The sequence below is a fragment of the Drosophila nasuta genome, chromosome X (assembly GCF_023558535.2).
Source record: "Drosophila nasuta strain 15112-1781.00 chromosome X, ASM2355853v1, whole genome shotgun sequence".
NCBI classification, from domain to species: domain Eukaryota; kingdom Metazoa; phylum Arthropoda; class Insecta; order Diptera; family Drosophilidae; genus Drosophila; species Drosophila nasuta.
In genome coordinates this window covers 30,844,589-30,861,562 of record NC_083459.1, presented here as the reverse complement: position 1 = coordinate 30,861,562, position 16,974 = coordinate 30,844,589, and the positions used below count along the sequence as shown (strand labels likewise).

The following is a 16,974-nucleotide window of genomic DNA, read 5'->3' as shown; positions in this document are numbered from 1 at the left end:
ATTATTCCGTAAATATATCTGAAAATTTAAAATTACTAAAAATGTACCGAATGCTATATTTGGTATATCGATATACTAATATAATTAAAATATACCATGAATTGTTATCAATAAATACAAAACAATGCGGTATAATTCCTAAAAAAATACTTGAAAACTTAAATTTTATAAAAAGATACCGAATGCTATATTTGGTATATCGGTATACCATTACATTCAAAGTAAAGTATTCTACTTCATACCATGTACATATGTAGTACTTCATCGATATAACAAATATGGCCTTCGGTATTTGTGTTGCGGTATATTATTTGGTATATTTTAAAAATAATACCACACTTATTTGCTTATATTAAAATGGGTAGTTGAGAACACTTGACTGTAGTTTCCTTACATTATTATTTATACAATATTTGTATTTAAAGAAAAGCATGTATAATATTATTACAATTATTATTATTACATTTCATATATTCATTTGCAATTAAAAAAGATTTTGAAAATTCATAAACCTATTTCTGATTAATGAGTTGCAGCTACCTCTGTTGTTATTAATCAAATGAACTATTTCAACTTAAGGTAACCTTTTTGCAGTCAGCTCATAAATTGAATTTCTTCCATTGCTTGCTGTTTAACTTGCACTTTCTCTCAGCCAATTTCAATGCACTTCTCACCCATTTCTCTTGTTGGTTGTTTACCTGCAAAACGAACGAACGAACTACGAACTACTTCTCTTGCACAGAGTTTGCCGAGCATAATAACAAATTCCATACAATATTTTCAATATCAATAACTTGAACGTTTTTAGTTATCAAAACAGTTTATCCATACTAAGTAAGTACCTGGGATATTCCTCCCTTCCTCCCTCGCTCCTCTAGCGTATCGATGTCGAGTGAAACTATAAAATGTTGACGGCAAAACAAAAAAGAAGAAAAATACTGCAAGAAGAAAATTCTTTTTTTTTTGCTTCTTTTTCGCACGCTGTTTGGTTGCAATTTTGCCTGTCTCTCGCTCTCTGTCTTTCCCTTTTCTATCTCTCTCTGTCTCTCTTGCTGTCTCTTGCATCTCGTCTGTGCGTGAAAATCCTGGCAACTTGTTAGCTTATCCGGTGATTACATCGATAATGCTACGTGGTGTTTTAGCTACAAAGCTACGTGCTGCTTATGCCCTTCGTTTGCCAGCTGCCAGTTTGCCAGTTTGCCAACAGTTGCAACAAGCTTCAAGCTTCAAGCGAGGGGGCGGAACTCTTGTTCTTGTGGCTGGAGAGAGAATAGGCAGTCTGTGAAAATGATACTGTTGCCATATCTGACTGTCTGTCTTTCTGTCTGTGTGTTTCTTTTTGGCCTCAGCGGCAAGAACTTCGACTCGAAGCAGAAGAACAACAACAGTGCAAAACTACAACTGCAATAATGCCACTCAGCTATTTTTCTTTGTAATGCTCTGCAAAAGCCGAGCCTATGACTTGCGTTTAATGCTATGCAACAGTCATGCATTATTTTTAAAATAAAATGCAAATTACATTTTATTCTTATTAAAAGTAATTCAAAATGTTGCTTACCAAATGAAACTTTCGCTACGTATACGTAATATTTTTTGTAGTTGCTTGTAGTCAAAAATTTTTTGCGTATACGTATTATTCCATTACCCGTTGAGTATTTGTGAAGATACATTACGTATACGTATTATCAAATAATATAACGTATACGTATTATCAAATAATATAACGTATACGTATTATCAAATAATATAACGTATACGTATTATCAAATAATATAACGTATACGTATTATCAAATAATATTACGTATACGTATTATCAAATAATATTACGTATACGTATTATCAAATAATATTACGTATACGTATTATCAAATAATATTACGTATACGTATTAGCAAATAATATTACGTATACGTATTATTCCATTACCCGCTGAGTATTTGTGAAGATACATTACGTATACGTATTATCAAATAATATAACGTATACGTATTATCAAATAATATAACGTATACGTATTATCAAATAATATTACGTATACGTATTATCAAATAATATTACGTATACGTACTATCAAATAATATTACGTATACGTATTATCAAATAATATAACGTATACGTACTATCAAATAATATTACGTATACGTACTATCAGATAATATTACGTTTACGTATTATCAATTAATATTACGTATACGTATTTTTCCATATACTAGTATTTGAAACTGAAAATTAAGCAGCAAAGTTGTACAAAAAGCGTAATATAAATACTGGCTCAGAATTTGTATTATAATATTACGTATACGTATCTGATAAATATGCTGGACAGTACTCAGCTAAAATTACGTATACGTATTTTGTATGAAACTAGAGTTGAAGCAGCAAAAACATGAACTAGCCTACTATAACTTCAGGTAGCTGATAGACAATTGATATTACGTATACGTATATTAGATTTACTTATAAGATTGATATTCAAAAATTGTGTATACGTAATGACAGTGTTCACATAGTATTACGTATATGTACTTTATGTTTATTTGTTGCGCACACAAAATGATTATGAACAGAAATATTACGTATACGCATTTAGCATACTTTTATGATTAGAAATAAAATATTATGTATACGTTGTATTTGAAACCAATTTTCTAGTATACTTTCAGAAGAGCATCAAATATTTTCATAGTATTCAACTATTTTTATAGTATACAAACAATATTACGTAAACGTATTCGCCGTTTTTTAGTTGAGCATTGAAACTCATTAAAAAAAGAAATATTGTACACATATAATATTTAGTGCATTTTTCGTTTTGAAAATTAAACATTACGTATACGCCTTAAGTATACTTTTTTCGACTTTAAAGTAAAATATTGCGTATACGCATTTAGTATACTTTTATGATTAAACATAAAATATTACGTATACGTTGTATTTGAAACCAATTTTCTAGTAAACTATCAGGAGAGTATTAAATATTTTCAAGAGATGAAAGAAGAAATATTATGTATGTATAGTTATTTACAGTATTCAAACAATATTACGTATACGTATTCGCCACTTATTAGTTGATCACTGAAACTCATTAAAAAAGAATGAATTTTTCGTTTTTAAAATATTACGTATACGCATTTAGTGTACTTTTAGATTGCCAATCAAATACTTTAAACAAATTTTCTAGCATACTTTTCAGATTAGCACAACAGAGAAATTGAAGGGTATTGCAAGTTTGTATTGAACAGTTAGTCGAGCACTTCGACGACGTTTTTGTGTAACTCCTTGGTAGTTTTTGGCATACAAATGCGCAAAATGCAGTTGGAGGATTTGTTCACTGCTCTGAGCCCCTCCGTCGTCGTCGTCGTCATCGTCGTCAACTCCCACGCATGTTGTACATTTTATTGCCAGGGAAAGAGACAGAGAGTCAAGACAAGCTGCGTCAAGGAGTCGAGTTGAGTGTTGCAAGCAGATACATTTGTATGTGCAAACATGTATCTGCTGCACCTCCATTACACGCTGACGCCGACGCTGACGCTCACGCTTCGTCTCCCCTTTCTTGCTGTTGCATTTCACTTGCTGTTATTCACGTGCTCAATCAATTTTTCAAGTTTTTACAGCCGCAGCCGGTGCCAAAGGCAACGTCGTCGAAGGCAAAAAGCAAACCCCACTCTCAAATAAATGTGAGAGAAGCCAATTAGAGATGAACGCGTGTCGTGTTTAAATCACAAAAAAAATAATATAACATATGTACATAGATGAGAAAAGGTGAGAGATGGCTGAATATTTGATTACAATGCAACACAGCAGGCATTTAAATTTTAATTAACTCATAACTCATCATGAATCGGACACCATTTATAATTAATAATTTGTTTGTGGCCAAAAGTTAACACTAGTATCAAATGTTTTCTAATATTGATATTACGTATCATGTACCTGAAATAAATCAAATAATTTCTGACTGTCGATATCAGAATATTACGTATACGTATGAGTTACATAAGGTGGATAGTACTTAAGTAATATTACGTATACGTATTTTGTTTGCACTTTTCAAATATTTGAAATTAGAGTTGAAGCAAAAGCATGAAATAGCGTAATATAATTTCAGTCTGATAATAATATAATATTACGTATACGTATAAGGTTTACCTAAATCAAATAACAAAAAAGTTCGCAAATATATTCCAAATGAATAAATTTCCATTTTTACTCTGCTTAGATTTACTTGAAATGAATAAATTGCAATTTTCATATATATATTTTTTGCCAACCTATTTAAAATAATAGAAACACAACATTTTCTTAGTTAAGCTTTCAAATTGATTCGAAATTGATGACAAACATTTTTTAATTATTTGAAATGCTGATATTATAAATACGAGTATGGCATTTAATTAAATGAAAGAGCAATATTTGATTGCATTATTATTTACTTGCTTTTGTCTAACAAAAGCCAATTTCTTTGCCATCTCTAAAGCCAATTGGAATTCGTATAACTTGCAGCCCCAGAAGCGACGCACAGAAAGTGAGAGAGAGAGAGAGAGAGACCGGGAGGGGGGGAAATGAAGCGAGTCCTGGTCGAATCCTTTGACTTGAGCTGCATACGTTTCGCTTTTTGCCAAGGCACAGAGCACAGACCACAGTTGGTAGACTTTTTGTTGGAACACATTCAACTCTGGGTCTGGCGCTAATGATATTTCATTGGAACTGATTTATAGTGAGTTGTTCGCCTCTTAGTTCTCACTATACTTTACGCTGTTTTCCCTTCTTGGTAGTTTTTGTGCACTGCTTTGATAAGAATTGAATGCGGCAAGCAAGAAAGCAATACGGTTAAAGCACTTTCTTGTAATATTCAGCTCAAGTTGAGACTTAATTGTGGCTGTGTGTGGTATGCGACAATAGGTGACGCTTGTAAAGAATTTATATAATCTGTATTTAGTTTATACTTTATACTGTCATACTTTATACTTTTCACTTTTACATTTCTATTAGGAATAGATCGAAAATAAAAGGTCACTTTCTTTATCAAATGAGTTTTATTTATGTTAAAACAGTGTTCTTCATATTCATATATTCATGATAATTTTTCTTTTCTTCATAATTAATCCAATTGTGTAATCATCTCATCGTAGAGGTCTCTCTCTCCCATTCGGCACTGTGTGCCAATTAAATCGATAAACATTAAGATGAGAATTATTTTGAACCATCTATAGACCATTTGCAATCGCCGCCGTGGATGTCGCACAAGTGGAATGCCAAAGGCGTCTATTGGCCAGCGAAGGAATAAAGCGAACATGAAAATGAAACTCCATAATGATAGCACGACATATTCATAATAGTCAACTGTAGTGTGAACCATATTGATGCTTCTAATTCAGAAGTTCAGAGGAGTAAGAGTCAAAGTATGCATTCATGGTGGATACTTACGAAAAAACCTTTTTTCACTTTTCTTTCTTTTAACAATTTAAGTTTTCGCTTAGATTGAATTCCAAAAAGCGTAAAGGGCAAACCTGTTGTTTAAATCAATGCCTGCTTTAACTGAACAACAACTTCTTCAACTTCATTTGTAGTCGCATCAAGTTGTTGTATTATTCAATGTAAATTATTATTATTTAGTATTATTTTAGTATTATTTAGTATTATTTCAATGTAAACAAGAAAGAAAGCCACTGTTGGTATTCATTTTAAAATCTACCAAATGAATATACTAAAAAAAAACCGAAGGTCATTTTTATACCCGCTACCCATAGGGTAGAAGGGTATTATAACTTTGTGCCGACAGGAAATGTATGTAACAGGTAGAAGGAGGCATCTCCGACCCTATAAAGTATATATATTCTTGATCAGCGTCAACAGCCGAGACGATATAGCCATGTCCGTCTGTCCGTCTGTGTGTCTGTCCGTCTGTCCGTATGAACACCTAGATCTCAGAGACTATAAGAGATAGAGCTATAATTTTTTTTTGACAGCATTTGTAATGTTTGCACGCAGATCAAGTTTGTTTCAAATTTTTGCCACGCCCACTTCCGCCCCCGCAAATCAAAAAAATCGAATAACAAGCGTAATTTTAAAGCTAGAGTTGCAAATTTTGGTACATATAATAACAACTATAGTAGTTATGATTCCTGATTGCGATCAGATAAAAATTGTCGAAGTTATAAAAGAAATACTTTTGTATGGGCAAAAATGCCTACTTATAAGGGTCTTAGTTACTTTGGCTGACAATCTGGTATATTGAGCCGTCTATGGTATATTTTGAATGCGGTACTATATTGATATACCAAACATACCATTTGGTATATTTTTAGTATTTTTTAAGTATTTTCGGTATATTTTCAAAATGATACCGCAATATTTTGCCTTTATTAAAAATGGGTAGCGGGTATCTCACAGTCGAGCACACTCGACTGTAACTTTCTTACTTGTTGGTATATAACTATGTTACATTCGAAATATACCATAATATACCATAATTATACCAAATAGTCAGCCAACAAAATACTACAATACTTCAAAATACTACAAAATTAATAAACAGAAAAAACAAGTAATAAAGCTACAGTCGAGTGTACTCGACTGTGAGATACCCGCTACCCATTTTGAATAAAAGAAATGTGTTTTGCGGTATTTTTCTCAAAATATACCGAATGTAACGCAAAAATACTGAAAATATACCAAATGGTATATTTGGTATATCGATATAGTACCGCATTTAAAATTTACCATAGAGCACTAAAATATACCAGATTGTCAGCCAGAGCAATAAATACAAAAATATACTGAAGTATATACCAAATATGACATTTGGTATATCGATATACTACTGCACTTTACAACGAGCTGAAATAGTTCTCAATATGATGAAATTCAATTACATAATTGTATATTTATTTTTGGTATTTTTTTTGACAATCTGGTATATTGTGCTGTCGAAGGTATATTTTGAATGGTGTACTATATCGATATACCAAATATACCATTTGTTATATTTTTAGTATTTTTGCAGTATATTTGGTATATTTTGAGAATAATATCGGAAAATATATTTCTTTTATTCAAAATGGGCAACGGGTATCTCAATTGTTTATAATTTGTGTAAATCATATTTTTTTTCAATATCTTCTTCTTTCTTTTATATACATTTTCATTCTCATTTAAGTACTTTCAAAAAGTAATGCACAACTCTTTAACTTAATATCGAGAGTAATTTGATAATCACTGCTCTCTTTGTGGCTTTTTGTTCGATCTGGCAACGCCGTCATGCAGCGCTTACATTGGCAGAGTGGCAGAGGATATAAATGAAATTTTTAAAAGCGCAGCGCGTCGGTAAAAACAATTTGTAAAAAGTTTGCAGCATTTCATTTTCATTTCAGTTGTCGTTTGCCGGAGCATTTCTTTCCAACTTTCCATTTTTTATTCACTGAAGTTTTTTATTTGTCGACACTCGTTTCGCCACGCCCATTGCGTGTTGCTGGAAGATGCTGGCCAGGTAAAAAAAGAAAGAAAGAAAAACGCAAGGAGGAGGAGTCCGCGTTATGTTAACGCAATTATTACGCATTTCTTATGATGTAATCAGACGCAGCTTGGGTGTTTATTTTTTTTGGCTGTTGTTGCGCCAAAAATGGAAATATGCCTTGGCTGCTTTTGTGGGCAAAAGTTTTGGCTCCTTTGCCGCAGCCGAAAATGAAGCGAAATAAAACTAAATTATGGCAATTGAAAATGAAAAGCGAAAATTAAGCGCATAATGAGTCGCAGTGCGCAGAGACTAGAGGAGGGAGAGAGAGAGAGAGGGAGAGAGAGAGGGAGCAAGGGAGAGTTGTTGTCAGGGGGAAGGTTAAGATTAAAGCAACAAGCGTTGTGAAAAGAACTTGGCACACGACAATACAACGCATACAATATAATACAATAAGCGGCAAACTGCCAAAATATGAAGCACAACTTCGCAACAGTGGGCTGTGGACTGTGGGCTGTGGGCGTGGCTGGCAGTAATAAAAAGCAAGTAAGAAAGTTATAGTCGAGTGTGCTCGACTGTGAGATACCCGCTACCCATTTTTAATAATGGCAAAATATTGCGGTATTATTTTCAAAATATACCGAAAATACTAAAAATATACCAAATGGTATGTTTGGTATATCGATATAGTACCGCATTCAAAATATACCATAGACGGCACAATATACCAGATTGTCAGCCAAAGCAACTAAGAGCCCTAGTAAGAAGGCGTTTTTGCCCATACAAAAGTATTTCTTTAATAACTTCGACAATTTTATTCTGATCGCAACCAAATTTTCAGAAATCATAACTACTATAGTAATTATACTCTATACCAAAATTCGCAGCTGTAGCTTTAAAATTAGGCGTGTTATTATTATTTTTTTGATTTGCGGGGGCGGAAGTGGGCGTGGAAAAAATTTGAAACAAACTTGATCTGCGTGCAAACATAACAAATGCTGTCGAAAAAAAATTATAGCTCTATCTCTCGTAGTCTCTGAGATCTAGGTGTTCATACGGACAGACGGACAGACACACAGACGGACAGACGGACATGGCTATATCGTCTCGGCTGTTGACGCTGATCAAGAATATATATACTTTATGGGGTCGGAGATGCCTCCTTCTACCTGTTACATACATTTCCTGTCGGCACAAAGTTATAATACCCTTCTACCCTATGGGTAGCGGGTATAAAAAGGAAAAAAGGAAAAAAACGAAAGCTGCTCTCAATGAAGTGGCGCCCAAGAACTCCGCGGCGAAACTCTCTGGTTGTGGCACTTAACGAGGGCGTCTTGTCTTCAGGCACATCATTGCTTTTGTTGTTGTTGTCGTTGTCGTTGTTGTTGTTGCCCCTTCATTGTTTGTTGCTGCTTCTTCATCTGTTTAATACTTCGCTACCTGTGTTCGCTCGCCCCCTTAAAACACATGTGCTCCAAATCAGTCAACGGAAATCGACGCAAGGCTCGAAGCAACTTTTCTCAAGGCGAGCGAAACGTCAACATCAAAAATGAAGAAATTATTTCAACTTTAAGCTGGCAACGATTAAAGTTAATTTTAAAGGGGGATTAATCATTAGAGTTGAACTAAAAGAAAAATGCAATGCAAATGCATAAAGAGTTGTATTGTATTAAAATAAAGATATAAGTAATAGAAAAAGCCGAAAAAACATGAAAATGTTCTAAAATAATAGAAAAAAATTAAAAAGTGTAAAATTTGTAAATTAATATACAGTGAAGATACAAAAAATACTTAATCATAAAATAAATCTATCACAAAAAAAAAATCAAATATAAAAAATAATATACAACAAAAATACTTAAATATTCAACATGAATGTACTGCTAAAATTCTTCAATTATTAAAATGAATATACCGAAAATATACTTAAGTATAGAAAATTAATATACCCTAAAACGAAACTACAAAAAATAATCTACCGAAAAACTACTAAATTACATTAATTAACTATAGTGAATAATCTACCGAAAAACTACTAAAATACATCAATTAACTATAGTGATCAAATTCTTAAATATACCGAGAAAATACTACAATTATCAAAATTTGTATACCGAAATAATACTTGCATATACGAAATAAATATACTCGTGAAGAAAAAATATCCACGATATAAAAAATCACTATACCAAAAACGATAATATATAAATGAATATACCAAAAATAGATATACATATATACCAAAAAAACAGAAAATTGATATTATATAATGATATACGAAAAATACAAAAATATGCCAATAAAATGCAACGATAAAATAGTTAACAACATGAATATACCGATAAAATAGTCAATTTTTAGCAATAATATATCGAAAAATTAATTGAGTATATAAAATAAATATAACAACAAAAAAACTTGGATATAAAAGAAAAGTATACCAAAAACAAACATATTCAAAATAATATACCACAAAATACTTCAATACATTAATCAAATAAAACCAACAACATTAATATACCGAGAAAATACTATAATTGTGAAAATATACCAACAAAATATTAGAATATGAATGTTAAAAAAATACTATATAGTATATATAGTATAAATTCAAAATTATACCATTTAATCATAGCAAGATCTTTTCTCATATTGATTTCAAATTGAATTATTTTAATCATCGCTTTTAAATTAAAGGAATGCAACTAGTGTTATTAAATGAGCTTCTAGTAATGTGTAAAATAATTAATGAAGTGATTTCATGAATTGTAATTCGTTTAGAATTGCAGCCAAAAGCAATTTTCTCATGCATTGCGTCAGCGATGTCAATGAGTTAATCAAATCACAAAACGATAAATGCTTTGGTCAAATGCGAATGAATGAATAAAGCAATGCAACAATACTCGAAATGGAATGTGTGAGTTCGTAATGAACGAATGACCAAAGAATAGAGAGACAGAGAGAGAGAGAGAGAAAGTAAGAGAGAGAGAGAGAGATAGAGACAAAGAACTAGAATTGAGAAAGTGCAAATCAAATATTTGCACATTTGTAGGTGGGAGATATTGTGTCGCCTGGTTGCTATAGCAAAATGCTACATGCAACATGCTAGCTGCATGTGTGAGTGTGTGTATGTGTGTGTGTGTGTGTGTGTGGTAGGAAAAAACAAACTGTTCTGTCACTCAAATCTGACACAAGACAAATCGCATCGCATTGCAGCGAGGCGAATTGATCGCATCCCAATCGCAATCGCAATCGGAAACGGATTCGCAATCGTTGTTGTTGTTGTTGTTGCTGTTGTTGTTGTTGGTACTCTATTGACTCCGGCTAACTTTTGCTGTTTGCTATTGTGACTTTCGCTACACTTCAGCAATCAATTCACAATTACATTGAGGAGCTCTCAACCTCACATTCGAAACCCGAAAACTCGCTTCAATGCAAAAGTTCAATTCAATCTTTCAGTTGTCAGTGGCAAAAACAATATGCAAGCACTTCACTTCACTGAGGTTTCGATTGAGCTTTGTTGTTGTTGCTTATTTAGAATTTAAATGTGTATATGTGTGTGTGCGTGTGTATGGCAATTGAATTTGCAATGCGAAATCTAATGAAACGTGTTTAAAACAATTTGTTCCCCATATTGAATTATCCACTCGAGTGCATTTGACTTCTTTCAACAAATGCGTTTGCTGCCACTTCAGACACGACAAGGCTGCTGGTGTCCTCAAGAGAGAGAGAGAAAGAGAGAGAGAGAGAGAGACAGAGAGCGAGAAAGGTAGTTGGAAAGAAAATGGAGACTGCAGTTGGAGTCTTACAATAATGATGCACATATTTGCCAGTCATGTAATCAACTTGCCACATGCAACTGCAACGTGTGGCATTTGCGACACACACACTCACACAGAATACAGATAGCACACAATTATTGCCATTAGTTGCACTGACATAAGCATTGCTTCACTTTGCTTCGCCTTAGGGACAACTAGACGTATGCTTAATCTGAGCAGCAACCAAATTCCAAATTGAATTCACATTCGAGTGTTAATAGAATCTGCTTTATTATTTCAATTTGACTAAATATGGCTGAATTTTTTTTTTTTAATTTAATGTCTTTCCTTTTAGTTTTATCATTTAATAGCTAGATTTGTGGTATATTAAATAATAACTTCAGTATTTGTGGTTCCTGAAAATCAGATAAAAATTGTTGAAGTCATTAAGAAATTATTTTGTGTGGGACAATTTAACAATTTGGTTTTATTTTTTTCTCTATTTGGTATAGTTTAGTATTTTTGTAGTATATTATCTTTGTTTGACAATTTAGTACTCTGTGGTATACTTGATCAATATACCAAATGTATAGCCTTTAACATAATTTAGTATTTTGTGGTGTATTTATATACAATCTAGTGTATTTTGCACTCAATGGTATATCATGAAATCAGTTGCCAGTAGGAAGCAGTATTATTTAAGTTAATCACATATTTACACATATTATTAATTAACATATAATTAGTATTATTATAATTATTAATTATTATATTATATTTGCACATTATATTAAATTATCAAAGCTTATCTATATAACATACACAAGTAAGAAAGTTACAGTCGAGTGTGCTCGTCTGTGAGATACCCGCTACCCACTTTGAATAAAAGCAATATATTTTGCTGTATTTTTCTCAAAATATATTACAAAAATACTAAAAATATACCAAATGGTATTTGTGGTATATCGATATAACACCGCATTCAAAATATACCATAGACGGCACAATATACCAGATTGTTAGCCAAAGCAACTCAACCCTAGTAAGTAGGCGTTTTTGCCCATACAAAAGTATTTCTTTAATAACTTCGACAATTTCAATCCGATCGCAACCAAATTTGTAGGAATCATAACTACTATAGTTATTACTGTATATACCAAAATTTGAAACTCTAGCTTTTAAATTACGCTTGTTATTTGATTTTTTTTAATTTACGGGGGCGGAAGTGGGCGTGGCAAAAATTTGAAACAAACTTGATCTGCGTGCAAACATAACAAATGCTGTCGAAAAAAAATTATAGCTCTATCTCCTATAGTCTCTGAGATCCAGTGTTTCATACGGACAGACGGACAGACGGACATGACTAGATCGTCTCGACTGTTGACGCTGATCAAGAATATATATACTTTATAGGGTCGGAGATGCCTCCTTCTACCTCTTACATACATTTCCTGCTGGCACAAAGTTATAATACCCTTCTACCCTATGGGTAGCGGGTATAATTACATTTATATTTATTACAAGAAATTTTGATCTAGATATACATAAGAGTAAACCTTCCTTGTTAAATTTAGCATCACATAATCTTGATTCTTGATTTTAGTCTTTATTTTAGCACATTTTGTTCTTTCTGTGTACCTTAATGTAATAAAATTGAATAGGGAATGTTATAAATAACCATTTTTACGACAAACATAATTTTAAAACTAGAGTGAAGTAAAATGTTGGTATTGATAATGTTGTTGGAAGTTTTAAACATTATATTTATTCACATTATTTATCCGTATTTCAAAGTATTTACTTTACGTGCAGAGCATTCTCTAGTCTGTCTAGCCTCTCTTTGTTTTTATTCTAGCGTATTTTGTGTTTCACTTGTTGCGCAGCTTGCTTAACTTTTAGTCTCAGCTGCCCCTCTCTTTCACTCTTTCACTCTTTGTCTCTCGCTGCTTCACGTTGCGTAGTCGGCTTCATTAGGCTCATGTTGCGTATACGCAACGCAGATTTATTAGGTCATTTAGCGGGGTCTGGCGATGCAGACGCGAAGTGAATTTTGCAAATGATTTAATCTATTTTTTTTTCAGTTTTTGTTGTGTTATTAAAATGCAGCATGCCCTCGCTCTCGCTCTCTTCGAGTTGTTGTCTCTTTCTAGTTGCGTTTTAATTTTGTTGTTGAGGAAAATAGAATGTGCTCATAATAAAATTGAAACAGCAGGCGACGTGCTGCAACAATGACAACCTATAAACACATGTAAGCTCAGCCACACATTGTTGTTGTTCTTGTTGTTGTTGTTGTCGCTCTGCTGTTGTCTGTCTGGTAAACCAAAATTGTTGCTCGTTTTCCGCATGAATCACTTGCATCATCATCATCAACGTCATCATCGTCATCATCATCATCGTTGGCCCCTGCTTGCAATCCTTTCTTTCGCCCATAGCTCTTCATATGAAACCACAGCATTGTAATTGTATATCCATGTGTGTGTGCAGTCACACACACACACACACACTCACGCAGAGACGTAACCGTTTGGTTGTGCACTTTGTAAGTAGCTATTAATATATTTTGCCGCAAGCCTTCCCCCAACACACAAAAAAATCATCGAAAAAATATATATGTATATATATATAAAAAAAAAACACATACAATATATATAGAGACAGATACATATGTCTATCATGTATGTGTGTGTGTGTGCTGCACTCTGTTCTGGCCTTTTATGTGTGCTGAAATTGGATTAAAATTAAAATAAAAATAAAATGCACACACAAAAGTGTCTTTTTTTTGCTGTTTGGAAAGCCGCAAATGTTCGATCAATAGATATCCAGTAATGTGCAATGGATATATATGAGAATTATTTGTAGTGAAATATTATTGAATATATATTTCTATATAGTTAAAAAATTTTCTTATCTACGGGAGCGAGAAGGAACTCTATTTATCTATTAATGTATTTCATTAAATTTTTTTTTTTTTCGTTTTATTTTTATTTACAATCTGTCTTAAGACAATAAGTAAATTTTATGACTAATATTTACATAACAGGAATAGCAGATTTCCAGTGAAACCTGCTATTAAATATAACTTCTTGTTTACTTAAATTTGCCTTTCAGGAAGATCAAGAATGTGAAATCTTTTAAGTCTTCTATAAGTTGAGTTATTGTCTAAAAGACCTAGGGCTAAATTATTTACATGATTGTGAAGTCTGTCTGTATATTTCTTACTATATTTGTTTATCTCTTCTTTTATAATTGGAATATTTAGATCTCTGTGAATATTTGCTTTGGATACATAAAATGGAGCGTTAACAATTTGTCGCAATGTTTTTGATTGGTAGCGCTGAAGTATTTCAATATTTTAATTGCTAGTTATTAATGTTAATTGACAATAATTTATTCTCTCTCGATTAGGTTTTTATAAAATCCGAATTAAAAGTTGACGTCATTTTCGTCAAAGAGGATCAATATTCGGAAGATCAAATTCTGGACAATAATGAAAGTTTACCGCTCTTCGATGAGTTCCTCACGCTGTTCGGCGATCGTGTTCGACTCCGTGGCTTTGATAAATACAAAGGTGGTCTTGATACGGTGCATGACCTAACAGGTAAAATGATTTATCAAGCTCTCATTCTTTCTCTTTTTCTACTACTGTTTTTTTTCTCTATCTTTTTCTCCCTCTCTCGCTCAGGTCTATTCTCCGTTTATATCAACTGGTGCAACATCGAGATCATGTTCCATGTGTCCACTCTGCTGCCATACGAGAAGCACGATCCACAGAATTTGCAACGCAAGCGACACATTGGCAATGATATCGTTTACATCAAAAGTCACTTTCCCAGCCATTTCAAATTGTTGTTAATAGCGTTTATCAATAGATTTTTTTATTTTATTTATTTTTTTTTTTTGATGTTTCATTTTATTAAGTGAAGAATCTGTACAGCAAATTTAAAATACCTTAACATCACAGGAGTATCAAATATAAAAAAAATAAACCAAACCTTAACACAAATATGAGGATTACATATATCAATAGATCAAAATAAAAAACTATTTAAAATCTTAATTGTGTTGTTAAGTTTTAGTTAAAAATTCCTTAAAGATTTGTCCAAAAAAAATAAAGTCAAGATCTTTCGTTCTGTAAAAAATATGTTTAATAAAAAAATTAAAAATTAATAAAAAAAAAAAATATTTTTCAATTTTACCAAATTTTTGTCGGTTTTACATTTGAAATTGGCGCGCTAGGTTAATTTCAGAAATATTAAATTTCGTGTTGCATACTTTGAGGGTGCGCAAACTCGCGTCATGGAAGTGGCAACAATAGATGGCGCTACTAAATACGTCAGTGACTTGCTGTATTTCTGCTTGCTGCTGATTTATGTTCGCCTGGTATTTCACCTTATAAATTGGCACTTTTTCGACGTTCATTGTGGCTTCAAGCGACCAACAACAACAACAACAATATAATTGATCTGCCGGATATGTTCACATTTAAAATTGGCGCTTAGCGTTCGTTGATCTCTCAGGATAGCGTTCAAATTTCAAATTGGCGCGTTGCGTTCAAAGCACAAGTTTTCAATTTTTGTGGCATACTTTGAGGGGCACATTTTGATCGTACTTCCAAGACCGGTAGATGGCGGTATTAAATATGATAGATGGCGCTACTAAATACGTCGGTGACTTGCTGTATTTCTGCTTGCAGCTGATTTATGCTCGCCTGGTATTTCACCTTATGAATTGGCACTTTTTAAACGTTCATTGTGGCGTCAAGCGACCATCAACAACAATATCATAGATCTGTCGGATGTGTTCACATTTAAAATTGGCACTTAGCGTTCGTTGATCTCTCTCTGGATAGCGTTCAAATTTCAAATTGGCGCGTTGCGTTCACTGCACAAGTTTTCAATTTTTGTGGCATACTTTGAGGGGCACATTTTGATCGTACTTCCAAGACCGGTAGATGGCGGTATTAAATATGATAGATGGCGCTACTAAATATGGCAGTGACTTGCTGTATTTCTGCTTGCTACTGATTCATGTTCGCCTGGTATTTCATCTTATGAATTGGCTATTTTCAGCCTTGCGACTTCAAGTGACCGGAGTTCAAACTTCAATTTTCAAATTAACGCTCTGTAATTTTTTGTAGCATACTTTGAGGATGCGACAAGGATAATTTTTCGAAAAGTAGCTTTATTTCGGCCATGTCCTGCCACATAATCAAGGGACACATCTTGCTAGGATCGCAAGGACGAAGTCTATCGATCGGCATCAAAAAACTACGGAGTTATCTCAGGACTTAAAATTTTTAATTCGAAATCACAAATTCCAGGATAATGGGAGAACCGCATGGGCATGATTGCAATGTCCTTTGGCCACTCGATAGGTCTCATTAATATACACCGTTTGACATATCCATTGTCAGGATACGCAAGGACCTTCGTGAGTTATAGCCTATTTTGTGATTAGAACAAGTCCTATTTTTCTCGAATCCTGTAAGGATTTTGATCCTTTTGGAAATGTCAGTCGGGTTGCATTACTAGGAGTCATCCTTGTGCTTAAGGACATTCCAATCGTTCATCAAATGATCGAGATATAGTGAATTTTTGGCGGTTTTTGGCCAGTTTTGAATTTTAACGGATTTTTTATTTGGTTTGTTGGGCAAAAATTTTAAACTTCAATTGGCGCGCTTTGTCAATTTGAGACATACTTTGAGGGGAACCAATTTAGATTGTGACTGCAAGAGCAAACCATAGATGGCGCTACTAAA

The 16,974-nt window shown here is 33.1% G+C and overlaps 1 protein-coding gene across 1 annotated transcript; it reads left to right on the top strand.

The window, feature by feature from the left end:
- The first annotated feature begins 14,531 nt into the window (after positions 1-14,531).
- Positions 14,532-15,715, top strand: LOC132796749 (rap1 GTPase-activating protein 1-like). Its single transcript, XM_060808011.1, has 4 exons — positions 14,532-14,555; positions 14,622-14,814; positions 14,899-15,036; positions 15,648-15,715. The coding sequence occupies exons 1-4, from the start codon at positions 14,532-14,534 to the stop codon at positions 15,713-15,715; spliced, it is 423 nt and encodes a 140-aa protein (XP_060663994.1).
- Positions 15,716-16,974: the final 1,259 nt, after the last annotated feature.